This window comes from Erinaceus europaeus, chromosome 1 (assembly GCF_950295315.1).
Source record: "Erinaceus europaeus chromosome 1, mEriEur2.1, whole genome shotgun sequence".
In the NCBI taxonomy this organism is placed as follows: Eukaryota; Metazoa; Chordata; class Mammalia; order Eulipotyphla; family Erinaceidae; genus Erinaceus; species Erinaceus europaeus.
In genome coordinates, this window is record NC_080162.1 from 148,139,661 (window position 1) to 148,157,192 (window position 17,532).

Genomic DNA, 17,532 nt, shown 5'->3' on the forward strand with positions numbered 1-17,532 from the left:
AAGAGAAGGATGAATATGGGATGATCTCACTCATAGACAGAAGTGGAAAAATACTACCATGACATCAACCTGTCTTCCCTGGGCAGACTACTTCACCAATGTGTCCTGGAACCCCACCTCCCTGAGCTGTACCCCACTAGGAAAAGGTAGAGGTAGGCTGGGGGTATGGATTGACCTGTCAATACCCATATCCAGTGGAGAAGCAATTACAGAAGCCAGGTTTTCCACCTTCTGCACCCCTTAGAGATCTTTGGTCCATACTCCCAGAAGGATAAAGAATAGGGAAGCTTCCAATGGAGGGGATGGAATATGGCACTCTGGTAGTGGGAACTGTATCAGTTGTATCTCTCTTATCACACAATCCTGTTGACCATTATAAAGTCACTAATAATAATTTTAAAAATAAGTTGAAAAATGAGAAAACACAAAGCAGAATTTGGACTGGGTTTTGGTGTATTGCACCAAAGTAAAAGACCCCAGAGTGGGTAGGGAAGGTTCAGGTCCTGGAACATGATGGCAGAGGAGGATCTAGAGGGGGTTGAATTGTTATGTGGAAAACTGAAAAATGTTACACATATACAAACTACTGTATCTTACTGTTCACTTAACTATAAACCATTAATCCCCCCAATAAAGAAAAATATATAAAAAGAAAGAAAAAGGAAGTGGAGGAGTCTGGCAAGTGGCACAATGGGTAAGACATTGAACTCTTCCAACCTGGGCCGGCTCACCCCTCCTTAGGCAACCTGGTAGTCCCTCTGCTGCTCCCGGGATGTCACCATATTGATGCTTAACTTAGTCCCCAGGAGGTCACCATATTGATGCCTAACTTAGTGTAGACACCCAATCGGCATAGCACACTACAGCCTAGAGCTCCTGGGCTCACGCGATCCTCCAGCCTCAGCCCCCTAAGTAGCTGGGACTACAGGTACGTACCACCAAACCCAAGACAATGGACTCTTAAGCACGAGGCACTGAGCTCAATCCCTGGCATCCCAGCTACCAGAGTGATGCTCTGGCTCTCTCCTTCTTTCTAACACTTTTAACAGAAATCAATGTGGCACAGTGGATAAAATGTTGGACTTAAGAACATAAGCTCTTGAATACCAACCCCAGTATTGCATGTGCCAGAGTGATGCTCTGGTTCTTTCTCTCTCTCTCTCTCTCTCTCTCTCTCTTTCTCTCTCTCTCCCTCCCTCCCTCCTTCCCTCCCAGTACATACATAGATAAATACATTTTTTTTTTTAGAAAAAGGTGGATCCCACTGTCATCAGTGGGAATAAAAGGCTGTTCATGTACTCTAGAAAGGATGTTGTCTATAACTTGGGTTACTGGACAATGAAATCTGCAACTATGAAATATCACCTCCCAGACTAGGACAAGATCCTAAAGTAACACATATCCAGGCAGTTGCTTAAACTCAGATTTTGCTATGACCTGAGGGGACTGTACTCTGCTTTGACATGAAGAAAGGGCTGGCAGAAAAGCTCTTGTATGGGAGGAATAACATGTCTTGGTAAACTGTCCTTGGGTTTGTGAAGCATTAAGGCACACGATCACTTTATAAGACACACATTTTCCTAGGAACTCAGTTAATCCTCAGATTAACATGAGGATCTTTCTCTTCTTTCTACAGACACATGGACCAACCAAATGAGTGAGAGTAATGAGCATAACTGCTTAAAAAAATATCTATGTGTTGGGGGCCAAGTGCTGGTGCATCTGATTGAGTACACATGCTACAGTGCACAAGGATCTGGGTTCAAGCCCTACCTGTGATGAAGAACTCCTGCAGGCATCTATCAATTGATGGATCTATGCCTATTTACCTACCTACCTATCTCCCCCTTCCCTCTGGATTTCTCTGTCTCTGTACAATAAATAACAAATAAAATCCTTTTGAAAAAGCTACTTATTTATTTATGTGTTAATTTAATTTATGAAACATGGGGAGAGAGAGAGAGCTCCAGAGCATCACTCTGGCACATGTGATGCCAGTCAGGAACTAAATTAAGAACCTCAAACTTGAGAGCGCAGTGCTTTGCCCACTGTACCACCTCCTGTGCCATACAATGTTGCCATTCATTCATTCATTCATTCATTCATTCATTTTAGGGGGGCAGTTATTATTGGGTTTCTAAGCATGAGGGGAGCAGAGGCTATAGCTTTTAAAGGAAAGACCCCCAGAGGCTCCTCTACTGCTCCAGCCCCCTCCCCCAGCCCCACCTCCCCAGCACACACAGCCCAGGGCTCAATGCCAGGGTAAACAAAATGAATGAAGAAACAGCACACACTTTAGCCCAGTTATTGTAGCTGATCGACTGGAGCAACAGATATTGCCAAGAGTTTCTGAGAGAAAATGATACTACAATTTGAAGGGGAGAAATTCCCAAGGCTTACGCCAGCCCGTTGGAGCCCAGACAGTTATTATGGAAAGCAAGTAAAGAACTAAATGCTTCATCATCCAGACAGCCCGGAGCAGATGCAGACGCTGCTCCCTCAGCGTGTCTACCAGCGCTGACACCAGGAGTGAAGAGGGCAACAAGGCAGCTAGCAAAAGCCTGTGATGAATGGCAGCCTATTAAGCCCAGGAGGAAGATGAGCATGGGAGGGCTTCTGGGAGTGGCCTCCACTCAGACACCTACACTATCTACTCACAGATGTCTATTCACACTGTCTGTGGAACCTAAAAAGATGTCACTTCTCTCCAGCCTGAGGGCCTGGAAGTGGAGAAGTTTTTAGCCCCAGACATCCAAATGTGAGAACAAGAAGGGGTCATTTGCGTAGGGGCATGGAATGATCTTGCCTGAGAACATGCAGGGGAGAGCTACAAAACTTTAAAAGGGGGTGAAAAGGACACTGGAGAGAGGTGAGTCTGCAACCTGGCTGCCCCTGCCTTTGCCTTACAAAAATACATATTTTTCTATTTATTGTATATATATATGGAGAGAGAGAGAGAGAGGCAGGCCACAGCAGGGGCCCTGTGGTGGCACACCTGATTAAGCACACATGTTACAATGTAGAGGGACTGGAGTTCAAGCCCCTGGTCCTTATCTTCATGGGGGAAGCTTCATGAGTGGTGGAACAGTGCTACAGGTGTCTCTCTTTCCCTCTCTCTCTCTGTCTCCCCCTATTCTCTTGATTTCTGACAGTCTCTATTCAATAAATAAATATAATAAAAATTAAAAGAAGAGAGAGAGAGAGAGATCACAGCATGGAAGCTTCCTTCAATGTGGTGTAAGTTGGACTTGAACCAAAGCAGCATGCTATCCAAGTGAGTTATCCACCATCCATGTGTTTACTGTTTTGATTATAGCAGTTTTCTGAGCACAAATGAAGTTGTGGGCTTTTATGGACCCTGGCTAGATGAACAGAAACGCCAATATTAGGGCCCAGAGGTGGGCCCATAAAATGGGTGCTAAACTTGAGAGCATGAGGTCCTCATTTCAACCCTCAGCATCCTATATGTCAAATTGATGTCCTGATTCCTTTCTCTCTCTTTCTCACCTTCTCTCGCATTGAGAAGTAAATTAATATATATATATATATTAATGCCAATATTGTGGGCTCAATTTCAGTTGGAGGATGTGAAAGTCTCAGAAATCCTATTCAGAGATGGCACTGAAAGGTGTCTCATATATTGGGGGGGGGGCAGTCAGAGGTTAGAAAACTAATCCAGGTCCAACTTCTCACTTTTGTAAATAAAGGGCTATTGGAAACCAGCCACATTCATCTGCCTGAATATTCCTAAGGCTGCTTTCCAGCTATAGAGGCAGAGCTCAGAATTTGGGATAAAGACTATATGGCTTACAGATCTAAACTATTGACTAGGTCTTCTACAGAAGTTTGCTGACCTGGGCCAACAAAAGAGCTCACTTGGGCAGTGATCTGCTTTGCCATGTGCCCAACCCACACTGAGGAAAAGTTCAGAGCTATGGTCCCTCTCCTCTCTCTCTCTCTCTCTCTCTCTCTCTCTCTCTGTCTCTCTCTGTCTCTCTCTTTTTTACCTGACGTAGAAGAAGGAAGAAGAAGAGGAGGAGGAAAAGGAGGAAAAATAAGAAGGTTGTGAAGGTAAATGAGAAGGAGAAAGACAGAAGCAGAAGGACGAAGGGGAAAAAGGGGAGGAAGAGAGGGAGGAGGAGGAGGAAGAAGAGTCTGCTTCCTTCTGGTTTGGAAGAGGCGGGAAGGGCATGGTTTATCTTTCTTTGGACTGAATCCAGGACCTCTACAGGGCTGAGCACTACTGCTGATTGCATCTTTGAACGATCAGGATTGCACAGCCTACTGCAGCAGGGAGTCAAATCACTCTGGTTACAAGCACTTTGATTTCAAATGTAGGCACTACCTCTTATTTCTGGGGTTATACTAATTCCAAGTGCTTCGTCACGGACATGATTGCCTCAAGTCCCACACTGAGTTCAGAAGGCCCCAACGCTGAAACAGTATAATGTCTGCAGCTCTGGCTCTGTGACTTCCTAGTTGTGGTCATGAGTGAGTCACTTAACCTTTCTGTGATTTAGTTCCATCATCTCTAAGCCAGTGAGACACGACTTTCAAGTCTCACTCTTTGATTTCCGTAGGGATCAAAGCTAATATGTCTGTGAAGACCTGGTACATAAGAGCACTCAATCTATGATGAATTATGATCACTGTGCTTATTATTTCAAAATCTCCTCCCAGGGTAAAGTCTCGTTAAACTTTAGTCATGTTAGAAATGGCCCAGGTGGTACAGGAATTTCACAGTCCAACACTCTGTAACTGAGGGGAGAATTTTGTAGCAATATGCTGAATGGTAACCAATGCCTTGGCAAAGAATCTTCCGTGTTCCCAAGGCAAGCATATCATCTTGGGGTGGGGGTAGGGGGGCAGGAATGTACTTTACTGAAGTGCAGATGCCACCAATGGTACTGAGGTGCTGTGTGTGCATGTGTGTCCACAACTAGTATAAAGTATTGAGAAGGTGGGACATGAAATGAGAGGACAAGCTTCCTTCACTGCATCAGAGTTTGAGGGTAATCACAGTTTCCCTATTTTTATTTCCTTATTAATGGGGGGGGCAGTCTAGAGCACCATTTTGGCATATGAAATGCTAGGGACTAAACTTTATCCACTGAGATACCTCCTGAGCTGCAATTATATATATAAAATCTTCCCTTCCTCTTTCCCTCCCTCCCTCTTCTCTCCCTCCTGGCCTCCACCCCCCCCTTTTCTTTTTCTTTTTCACCTTACCAGAGTACTGCTCAGATCTGGCTTATGCTAATGAAGGGGGTTGAACCTGAGACTTGGGAGCCTCAGGCATGAAAATCTAACTGCACAACCATTATGTTATCTCCCCTGCCACAATTACAATTTTTTAAGGGTGGGTTTTGGCATGTGTCAGGAAAGACAGTAGAGGAACTTGGATATAGGCTGGTGAGTGAGGGCAGGATGGTTTCTGTCCTCACTTGGTCAGTGAGTCCTGCAGCAAATTTTAGAAGTGATTGCCCTTGGCGTAGCTGATGAAGAGGCTTCCCCTGCACTTAGTCCCTTTCCAGCATTGTCTCTTTCCCCAGGGCTGAGCAGGAACCCAGATTGAGAGCTCAATTCTTAACCATCAGACTGTTCTTTTATTTTATTTTTTTTTGTTTCTTTATTGGGGAATTAATGTACCAAGCAGTTTTGATTACAATGGCCCTATAATATTATTTGAGATCTGAGAGTGTGATGCCTCCAGTTCTGTTCTTTCTTCTCAAGATTGTTTTGGCAATTCTAGGTCTTTTCTGGCTCCAGATAAACATTTGTAGCATTTGTTCTATTCTCCTAAAAAATGTGGTTGGGATGTTGATGGGGATAGCATTAAATTTGTATATGGCTCTGGGTAGTATATTCATTTTGATGATGTTAATTCTTCCAACCCATGAACATGGAATATATTTCCACTTTTTTGTGTGTCTTTTTGAATTTCCTTGAGGAGTGACTCATAATTTTCAGTATACAAGTCTTTCACTTCTTTGGTTAGGTTTATTCCTAGATATTTTATTGTTTTGTTGTTATAGTAAAAGGAATTGATTTCTGGAGTTCAACTTCTTCTAACTTAGTGTTTGCATAGAGGAATGTCACCGACTTTTGAATGTTAAATTTGTAGCCTGACACCTTACTGTATTGCCTGATGATTTCCAAAAGCTTCTTGCTGGATTCCTTAGGTTTTTCTATGTATAGTACCATGTCATCTGCAAATAGGGAGAGTTTGACTTCTTCTCTTCCAATCTGTATCCCTTTAATTCCTTGCTCCTGCCTGATTGCTATGGCAAGAACTTCCAACACTATGTTGAATAGTAATGGTGATAGTGGGCAGCTGTGTCTAGTACTCGATCTGAGGGGAAATGCTTCCAGTTTTTCACCATTGTGTATGATGTTGGCTGTAGGTTTGCTATATATAGACTCCACTATCTTGAGAAATTTTCCATCTATTCCCATTTTTATAGTGTTTTGATCATAAAGGAATGTTGTATTTTGTCAAAGGCTTTCTCTGCATCTATTGATATAACCATGTGGTTTTTGACCTTGCTTTTATTGATGTGGTGGATCACATTGATTGATTTATGTATATTATACCAACCTTGCATCCCTGGGATAAACCCCACTTGGTCACGATGAACAATCTTTTTAATATACTGCTGAATCCAGTTGGCTAGAATTTTCTTCAATATTTTAGCATCTATGTTCATCAGAGATATTGGTCTGTAGTTTTCTTTTGTGGTTGTATCCCCTGTCTGCTTTTGGTATCAAAATCATGTGATGCTGGCTTCATAGAAGCTGGAATATTCCAGTGTCTTCAATCTTCTGGAAGACTTTCAAAAGTAGAGGTATTAGTTTTTCTTTGAAGGTTTTGTAAAATTCATTTGTAAAACCATCTGGTCCAGGACTTTTAATTTTGGGAAGTTTTTTTTAAGTGTTTCAATTTCATTAGCTGTGATGGGCCTGTTCATGTTAACTAGTTCCTCTTTACTTAATTTTGGAAGTTCATAGGTATCTAGGAAATCGTCCATTTCTTCCAGGTTCTCTAGCTTGGTGGCATATAATTGTTCATAGAAGCCTTGCATGATATGCTGAATTTCTGCGGTGTCTGTTGTGATATCTCCTCTTTCATTTACAATCCGATTTATTGGGTTTTCCTTTTTTGTTTTGTGAGTCTAGCTAAAGGTCTGTCAATTTTTTTCACCCTTTCAAAGAACCAACATTTACTTTCATTGATCATTTTTATGTTTTTCTTATTTTTAATGTTATTTATTTCTGCCCTAACTCTGGTGATTTCTGTCCTTCTGGTTGGTTTAGTGTTCCTTTGTTCTTCTTCTTCTAGGTCTTTAAGATATGCAAAAAGGTTGTTTATTTGTGCTTTTTCTTGTTTCCTAATGTGTGCTTGTATGGCTATGAACCTCCTTCTCAGTACTGCCTTAGCTGTGTCCCAAATATTTTGATAGCTTGTGTCTTCATTTTCATTGAACTCTTGAATCATTTTGATTTATTCCTTTATTTGTTCTTTGACACAGTAGTTGTTAAGTAGTGTACTGTTGAGGTTCCACATTTTGGGACTATTACGAGTCTTTTGTTGATTTTTAAGTGTTAGTTTAATTCCACTGTGGTCTGAGAAGATGCTTGTGATGATTTCAGTGCTCCTGAATTTGCTGATGCTGTCTTTGTGGCCTAACATATGGTCTGTCCTTGAGAATGACCCATGTGGACTTGAGTAAAATGTGTATTCCAGTTTCTTGAGATAAATGACTCTGAAAATGTCCAATAGTTCTAGTTTATCTATCTCCTCATTTAGCTCTCTCACTTCTTTATTGATTTTCTGCCTGGATGATCTGTCAAGTTGAGAGAGTGTGGTGTTGAAGTCCCCTGCTATGACTGTGTTGCTGTTAGTATATAGCTGTAGCTCTTTCAGTAGATGTTTGATGTATTTAGATGACTTCTCATTGGGTGCATAGATGTTAATAATTGTTAAGTCCTCTTGATTGACTGATCCACTGAGCATTGAGTAGTGTCCATCCTTATCTTTTTTATTTTATTTATTTTAATAGCTACCATGTCAGATATGAGAATAGTTGTTCCTACCCTTTCTTGTGGCCCATTGGCTTATATGATAGTTTTCCATCCTTTCACTTTGAGTCTGTGTTTGTCTTGTTGAATTAGGTGGGTTTCCTGTAGGCAGCATATTGTTGGGTTGTGTTTTCTGATCCATCTTCCTACTCTGTGCCTTTTAATAGGTGAATTTAGGCCACTGACATTTATTGATATCATGGATTGGAGTTTTTTAAATGCAATTCTTTTAGATATTTAGAGTGTTCTGATATATGGCCTATTTATGGTGGTCTGGCTGTTTATAGGAGAACTTTGAGAACTTTTTCAGGGCAGGCCTGCTGATAGTTGATTCTTTCAACTATTGCTTGTCTAAGAAGGTTTCTGTACCTCCATCTAGTCTGAATAACAGTCTAGCAGGATACGGTAGTCTTGGTTGAAAGCCTTTTTCATTGAACACTCGATAGATCAGGCTGTTCTTTTAATGTCTTCGGGCAGTGGTTTCTTTCTCTACAGGAATTATGCTACACAGATAATGCTGGTGCCCAGCAGGGAGCAGGGGAGTCATATGCCAATTGGTATAATATCATTATCTTTCTGAGATGAGCTATAAGTCTTAAGGTCATGCTGGAGGGAAGGGGAGCTAGGCACACCTCACTTCTGACTCTTGGCCCCATCAATGCCTGCTGAGCACTGACTTCACGGGCTCTACCCCACTATACTTACCAACTAGGGCAACAGATAACAAGAGTTATCAGTCTACACAAGCTATTCCAAAATGATTTTTCTTGTGAACTGACAAACTATGCCTAGCAAGGGTCTGGGTGGTGGCACACTTAGTTAAGCACACAAGTCACCAAGTGCAAGAACCTGGGTCAAGCCTTCAGCCCTGGTTCCCACCCATGGGTGGTGTTGGGGTGGGGGGACTTCATGATTGGTGAAGCAGTGTTACAAGTGTTTCCCACTCCCTTTCTGTCTCCCTTATGTCTCAATTTCTCCCTGTCATTTATAAAAAAAAAAAAATGAACAAAGATGCTGGACATGGTAGGTTCTTTGTGCAGGCACTGAGCCCCAGCTATAAATTTAATAGTAAAATTACAACAACAATAACATGTCTAGCAATTAAGGGGGCAAATTCAAAGCTCACTGCCAATAGATTCAAATGGCTTAAATCTACCGCCACACCCCCACACTGTATTATCTAGACCCACTGTCTGCATAACCCAACACTCTCTAACTCTCTAAGTAGAATAAAGCCTTGCGTCCTCTTTACCCTACAAAGTCATCTTCATTTTTATTATCTTTCATTTGTTTAATGGAGATATCCAGAAATTGAGAGGAAGGGTAAGATAGAGAGGGTGAGAGACAGAGATACCTGCAACACTGCTTCACCACTAGTGAAGCTTTCCCCTTGCAGGTGGGGACTGGGGCAGCTTGAACCTGAGTCCTTGTGCATGGTAACAAGTACACTCAACCCGGTATGCCTCCACCCACCACCCCCCTGCAAATTCATCTTCAATGGCCCCAAGACATAGCTTCACACAGAATGGCTTGGTCATCCACCTAAGCCCATGGTTTCAATAAGGCAAATTGGTGTCATTTTGCAAATGCAAAGTCTATGACCTTGGCTAGCTAAGTAATTTGCTCTTGGTTACAAGGCTGGCTAGTGAGGGAGGGCCCAACAGATGATTCTCTTGCTCCCCATGCAGCGGAGTTCCAATACTCAACCCTGCTTCCTGGCAGAGGTATACAGTGTCTATTGAGGCCAGCTAGTGAGTCAGACTGGGAACAGACACAGCAGGATCACATTATGTTCAAAATACAGAATAGCTCCAGAAAGGAATAAGGAGACAAGGTGGCTTTCCTAAAGGAAGATACAGTCAGTTGCTTTACTTGTGTTGTTGGGCCCTTTAGAAAGCAGTTCTCTTAAGTAACTTGATTCAGGCATTGTTAAATTCAAGATGTTTTTTAAAATGCATTGCTCTGGGTTACACAGAAGCAGAATACTTCTTCACTAGCCTTAAGATCTTCAAACAAGAAAGTAGGCACCTCTGACTAGATGGTTTCACTCACGTGTGGAATATAGAGAATTGAAACCTATAAACTGAAGAGAAAAAAAAAAGTACCCGACTCTCCTCTAAGACAAAACCTTGGGAAAACTATGATGGCTGTCTTTGGGGGAGGGGAGCATAGAACTCTGGTGGTGGGAGTGGTATGGAATTATACCCTTTTTATCTTAGAATCTTGTAAAGCATGTTTAAATCACTAATTAAAGAATTAATTAAGTACTTAAAAAAATAAAAAAGGAATCACCTCTCTTATTCACCCATGCCAATAGGCATTGTTTTTTTTTTTCCAGAGCACTTTTCAGTTCTAGAACAACCCACAACCACCACCACCACCGCTCCCACCTTCTTCTCCTTCTCCTCCTTCTCCTCCTTCTCCTTCTCCTTCTCCTTCTTTTTTTTTACTGGGGCTTCACTGCTTTGGGATAACTTGTTTTTTCCTTTTCTGATAGACATACCTTTTTAGGGTTTTTAAAAATGCTTTATAAAGGGATTAAATATTTATAGTACTTTTCTCTCTTCTTTTTTTTTTTCACCAGGGTTATAGGTGGAGCTCAGTGCCAACACTACAAGTCCACCATTCCTGACAGTCATTTTTCTTTCTGTTTTATTTAACAGGACAGAGGGGAACTGAGAGAGGAAGAGGAGATAGAGAGAGAGAGACAGGAAAAGAGGTGTCTGCTTCACTGCTCATGAACCATACTCCCCACTACGCCTGTGAGAGGGGAGGCTCGAACCCAGGTTCCTGAATATGGTGATAGGTGTGCTTAACTGGGTGTGCCACTGTCTGGCCACCTGAAGTACAATTATTGACACAAGAGCACAACCCCTCAACTCCCTGTGATAAATACCTAATCGGCCAACTTTTTAACTTTTTAAAGACAGAAACATTTTACAGGGAGAGAAAGATAAAGAGATGCAAAACTTTAACAGAGGGTGAATATAGTAAGGGGCTGGCCTGAGCCTGAATAGCTCACATGGCAAGGCAGGTGCACTGTCTAGGTGAGTCATTTTTCTGGGCCCCCGCCCCCTTTTCTTGACAGCAAGCTCACAAGATATGCCCCCAGCAGCAGCTTCAGAATAGTGGTTAAGAGAATGACCTAAAATTTTTTTTTCTCATAATTTCTCTCTTATCCATTTAAGTCTCTTTCTTTCCTTTCTTTCTTTCCTTCTTTCTTTCTCCTATCTTTCCTTTCTGTCTTTTTATCAGAATGCTGGGCAGCTCTGGTTGATGGTAGTGTCAGAGATTAAACCTGGGGCCTCCAAGTTTCAGCATAACCACCATGCTATCTGCTGACCCCACTCAAGTATTTTCAACTTCCATAAATATGTTGAAACATAGATTTGATCTAGAAATAAGCACACTTATACTGGAAGTGCGTACTTCAAACCATTGGCACACAGGTCTATAAAATTTTGGGCAATCTTGGGGGTCACCCACGGCTCTGTAGCTTCCTTGTTAGGAGACCAAACACAGGACAGAGAATGGGACTTGTCCTGCTCATAGCAGTGCAAGGAGCTGCCCAAACATCAGGGGAGTGGGGTGGGTGGGAGGGCTCTCTCCTCAGTCCATGCTTGTGCTTTGGAGACTTTGCTAGGCAGACTTGAGGAGCTCTCCCAGGAAATGTCTGACCACTGTCATTAAACTGTTCTCTTTTGGTACATTGTCCAAGCTCTCTGCTCATTCACTGGGACGGTGTTCAGTTATGAGTTTTGCCTGCCGGCAGGCAGAGCTAACTTACCTTCTCATAGTAGCGGATCTCATAGTCTAGGATGATGCCATTGGGCTGTTCTGGCTGTGGCCATGACAAGGTGATGCTCCTCATAGTGGCGCTGACCTGGTGCATGATGGGAACAGTGGAAGGAGCTGTGGAGAGAGGGTAAGACAGATGGGAGATGAAAACCATCCAGATTATGTGAGAAACACTGACTTTTCTTTTTTTAAATTTTTTTAAAAATTTTTTATTATCTTTATTGGATAGAGACAGCCAAAAATCAAGAGGAAAGGGGTTGATAGGGAGAGAGACAGAGAGACACCTGCAGCCCTGCTTCACCCCTCATGAAGCTTTCCCTCTGCAGGTGGGGACCGGGGGCTCGAACCCGGGTCCTTGTGCATTGTAATGCATGCGCTCAACCAGGTGCGCCACCACCCAGCCCCCTGACTTTTCTTTAAAACAAATTTTAAATTTATTTTAGATAGAGACAGAAAAATTTAGAGGGAAAGGGAAGACTTAAAGGGAGGGAGAGGGAGAGAGGGAGGGGGAGAGAGAGAGAGAAAGAGAGAGACCTTCATCACTGTAGTGCTTAGAAAATTTTCCCCCTGCTTGTGAAGCTCCCCTCTTGCAGGTGAGGACCAGGGGCTTGAACCCAGGTCCTTATGCACTATAATGCATGCTCTCAACTAGGTGCAACACTTCCCAGCCTTCTGAAATATGGACTTTTGAAGATGAGTAGGAAGAAGCATACTACTGGGTTTGGATGCTGCCTTTTCCCATCAGCTCAGCTAGACCTACAAATGTGCCTTTGGGTTTTGCAAAAATGAATGGAGTCTGGCTAGCAGAGGGAGGGAACTGAGGATGGAGGAGAGGAGAACATGTGTCAGGGCAGAGACTGGGGCTGATGTGGTGTTTTCATGGGCAGGGAGAAAAAGGCTAGACCAAAACACAAATGATTGAAGATTCACAATAAAGAACTATGACCTGAAGAATATGGACCATTTAAGGAGCAGGAGAATTCTAGGCTTCAGACAGAAGGAAAAGAGAGGAAATGAGGTGACCTTGAAAAAATCCCATTCTACAGCTGTAGGCTGAGTTTCCCCAGAGAAGAGAACCAAGAGACAGAAACCAGCAAGAAAAGTAGGGGCAAAGGAACCTGCACTGCTGGTGGAAATGTAAATTGGCCCAACCCCTGTGGAGAGTATAGCCTACAGAACTCTCAGAAGGCTAGAAATGGACTTACCCTATGACCCTGCAATTCTCTCCCAGGAATATATCCTAAGTAACGAAACACAACTATCCAAAAAGATCCTGCAATTCTCTCCCAAGGATATATCCTAAGGAACCAAACACAACTATCCAAAAAGACCTGTGTACACCTATGTTCACAGCAGCACAACCCGTAATAGCCAAAACCTGGAAGCAACCTAGGTGTCCAAGAACAGATGAATTGTAGGCTGAGTAAGTTGTAGTCTATATACACAGTGAATACTACCCAGCCATTAAAAATGATGAATTCACTTTCTTGACCCCATCTTAGATGGAGTTTGAAGAAATCATGTTAAGTGAGATAAGCCAGAAAGAGAAGGATGAATATAGGATGATTTCACTCATGGACAGAAGTTGAAAAACAAGATCAGAAAGGAGAAAACACAAAGCAGAACTTCAACTGGGTTTGGTGTATTGCACCAAAGTAAAGAACTTGGGGGGGGGGGGCTTTCAGGTCCTAGTACACAACAATAAGGGAGACCTAAGCAGGGGGTGAGAGTGGTTTTCAAAAAATGAGAATTTTTATACATGTATCAACAACTGTATTTCCTGTAAACCATTAGTCCCCCAATAGAAATATTAAAAAAAAATAAGAAAGTATAACTGGTCAGAACGGGGGAGTAACTACAACAGAAAGGAACATTCTTACAACCCTCTTTCTCTACCCATTAAGATTTCACTCAGCTTCAAAAGGAAGAGAGTATTTCTCAAAAATAAACAAACAAAAAAGGGAACACAGAGGAACCCCAGAGTTCCCTCAGCCTTCTGTTTTCCAAGTGAGAGAGTGTATTCGAATGAAAAGCTCTGTGGTACAAATGGAGAAAGGCATGCACCAAAGGTTTGGGGAAACAGGATGGTTCCAAACTCAGCCACATCCTCTGAAATCTCTTTGGAGATCATGTTGAGTATCTCCCAGCCTGACACTTTGCACTCCACCATGGCTCAAGTACAATGTGAAGATAATAAATGAGGGCTGGATTTTATAAGGAGGAGGCAGCTAAGGGGTGAGGCATTTAAGGTCAATTGGGTGTCCATGGTTCCTCTGCTTGGGACTATTCCTCTGAGTCTCCTCCAGCAGAGGGGAAAGTTCTCTAATTTCAGTAACTCTACTTTCCAAGGAGTTCTCTGGAGACATTGGCTGAGGGGCATTACCTGTCCTCAGTGTCAGAGCACAGCTGCAGGGAGTGTGTGTGTGTGTGTGTGTGTGTGTGTGTGTGTGTGTGTGTGTGTGTGTGTGTGTGTGTGTGTGTTGAGGGGGAGCAGCTGTGCTCTCCACCACTTCCTGGGCTCTCTGGAAGCACCTACTGTATGTGGGCCTGGGTTAGGAGGCATACAGACTTAGCAAGGGGGGTTTTGTGGGTTTTTTGTTTGTTTATTTTTATTTACTTATTTATTTTACCAGAGCACTACTCAGCTCTAGCCAGGTGATAATGGAGTTGGAACCTGGAACCTCAGAGCCTCAGGAATAAGTCTCTTTGCACAACCATTATGCTATCTGCTCCACCCAGCAGGGGAGTCTTTATGCCATAAAGATGATGGTGATAAGTGATGCTAGGGCCCAGCTGATGGGCTCTGCCACCTGTCACCACATTCAGAGAGAGAGTACCCAAAGGTGGTTCCCAGCCAATGTCTGAGAATGGCAGGAAAGCTAAGGCAGTCCCATTCCTCACTCTTCTGATGGAGGACTCTCATTGGATTTTCCAGAAATTCCTTGGAATAACAAGGAAACTTATTCTTCCTACTGAGACTCCTCCCTACCTGTGAAATATCAGACCTTCAGGCCATGGGGAGCTAGCATAGTGGTTCTGCAAAAGACCTTCTTGCCTTAGAGTCCAGGGTTCAGTTCTCAGCACCACTATAAACTAGAGCTGAGCTGTGCTCTGATAGCTCTCTCTCCCTCTCTCATATATTGTAAAAGAAATATCCTAAAAAAGGAAATATCCTTAAAAAAAAAGTGAAGAAAAGAAATATTAGACTTTGACTGGGGTAAAAGAGGGCCCTCCCAGTCCCCTCAGACTTCCAGTCCACTTCCAATCTCACCCCCCCATCTGATCCCATCCTGACAACTGCTTGTTGGGGGACCTGAATGAATGTAGTCTTGAATCCCTCCACAATTTCTCTGTCAACTGTTCTCAGTGTGGCTCTGTTGTATCTCAGGGACTGGAGGCTCACTGCTTGCCCTCTGGGAGCTGCTGTTCATTCTGAGTGACTCTCACCAAAGGCACTTCTTCCCTGTCCTTATATAAGATGTGCCTCCTTCCACTGACCTCAGTGATGCTCACTGGACTTCGACAGAATGATCCCTCTTCCAAAAGGGCTTGTCAAATAGCTAACCAAACTAGTTAGGCTACCCTAAGTTTTCTCTCCTGAAAGAATGGCCAGAAGCTGTGAATGTGTGTCTTCTACCATATACTGCCACCTAGGCAGGTTTCTCTAAATGGGACTCAAATTATCTGAACCTCTCCTTAGACAGCAGGCCCAGAGTTGAACTCAAGTCTTCTCCTGGTTGTTTGAGCAGCAAAGACTCAAGATAAAATTATACCATGCTTAGTGAAGTAAGGAAGTAGGTGAAAGGCAACTACTGCATGCTTTAGCTCTTTGGTGGGATGTAGAGAATTGAAGCACATGAATGAAGAAGAAGAGAAGTGGGGAGGGGAAGGGAACAGGGAAGAGAAGGAGAAAAAGGGAGGAGGAGAGGAAGAAGAAGGAGAAGGGAGGAGATGAGGAAGAGAAAGAGAAAAAGACAAGATGAAGGAGGAGAAGGAGGAGAAAGGGAAGGAGAAAAGGGGGAAGAAGAGGAAGAAAGAGAGGGAGGAGGGAGAAAGAAAGAGGGAGAAGAGGAACAAATGAAAGAAAAGTAATCAGAAGGAGGAGAAGAAGAAAGGGGAATGGGGTAGAGGAAGGAGAGGGAGAAGCCACCAAATTGTCTCAAAGACTTTGTGAGAGCTATGCTAGTTATTTACTATTGGTGACAGGGTTGGGGAGGGCACAGAACTGTTGGTAGGTACAGTGTGGTGCTACATTCCTCTAATCTTGCAAACTACTTCCAAATCAGCAATCAAAAAAGTTGATTAAAAAATCCTGCTTCTTATGATCTGGGTGAGGTGGTTCCATTAATAGGGCCATTAGCGATTGGATTAAAAATGTCTCCCTGCTCTGATTCTGCAATCATGGTTAGAAATAAACTCTAAGTTTTCCCAAGCTGATTACTCACCTTTTGTTCTACACTTTGGCTTTGGGCTGTGACTACAGGCACTGATGAGCATCTCTATCTCTGTGGCATTACCATTGACAGTGAAATACCTGGTGATCCTGATCCAACCTTCAAATGTATTTTCTCTTCCTCCCAACATAGCACCATGACCCATGAGAATGACTGACTCAACCAGGTATTTATACAGCATTTGTCAAGGGCCAGGGATTCTGGACTCAAGAGCTCTCATAGGGAATGAAATGGAATTTCTTGACTTCATAGAACTTAATTTCTGGCTAAAGATTCAGAGTCCAGACATCATATATAAATCGGGGCCAGGAAGGTGACTCAGCAGGTAGAGTTCATGTCTTGCATTTAATAACAGGTCCTACGTTCCACCCCTGGCACTGCATGAGTGAAATGAAGACAGGACACATGGAATTCTATGGATGGTGCTTTGGCCTCTCTCCCTGCCCATGAATAAATACAACAAAATGATTGAGCTAGAGAGGTGACTCAGGGGTAAAGCGTCTGCTTTGTATAAATGAGGTCCTAGGTTTGATTCCAGGCTTGTCATTAAAAAACTAATCACAGTCAGCAAGATAACTCACCTGGGAACATATCTGCTTTGCAATGTGTGTCACCCAAGTTTAAGCCCAGCCCCCACTAATCTGGGGGAGGCTTTAGTGTGATGGTGTCTTTTCCTCTCTCTATCTCTCTAGCTCTGTCTCTGTCTCTCTTTCTATTTGATCAAAGTTGACCTGGTACAGTGAAGCCTGGTAAGAACAAGAAAAAAAATAAATCACAAAGTAGGTTAATAATATTAAGTGCAACGGGATCAAAAGGGACAGAGGAGAGGGGATAATGGATGCTAGTAGGTAGGAGTTCTGGCAGAAGGAGGCTATGTTTCTGAATCCTGTGACCAGCAAAACCTTGCCTGAGAAGTAGGGGCAGAATCTGCCCTCAGCCTGGCACGGAAACACCACTTACAAGCTGCTCATCTTGTTATTCTCCTGTATGATGTTTTTCAAGACCTCCTGTTTAGAAAGCTGAAGCACAATGCATTTGGGAGGGGGGGTATTCTGATAAACTTTATTTGGTTTGTATTTATTTATTTATTTGCCTCCAGGGTTATTGCTTGGGCTCAGTGCCTGCACTATGAATCCACTGTTCCTGGGGGCCATTTTTTCCCCTTTCGTTGCCCTTGATTTTTATCATTGTTGTTATTATT

At 42.9% G+C, this 17,532-nt stretch overlaps 1 protein-coding gene across 3 annotated transcripts in view; it reads right to left on the minus strand.

The window, feature by feature from the left end:
- Nucleotides 1-17,532, minus strand: part of EPHB1 (EPH receptor B1) — a 528,699-nt gene that overhangs the window by 118,444 nt on the left and 392,723 nt on the right. For all 3 annotated transcript variants that reach the window (XM_007521793.2, XM_060196901.1, XM_060196900.1), the window contains one exon: nt 11,867-11,991. In XM_007521793.2, coding sequence (XP_007521855.2) covers nt 11,867-11,991 — 125 coding nt within the window. The remainder of the gene's footprint in view (nt 1-11,866; nt 11,992-17,532) is intronic.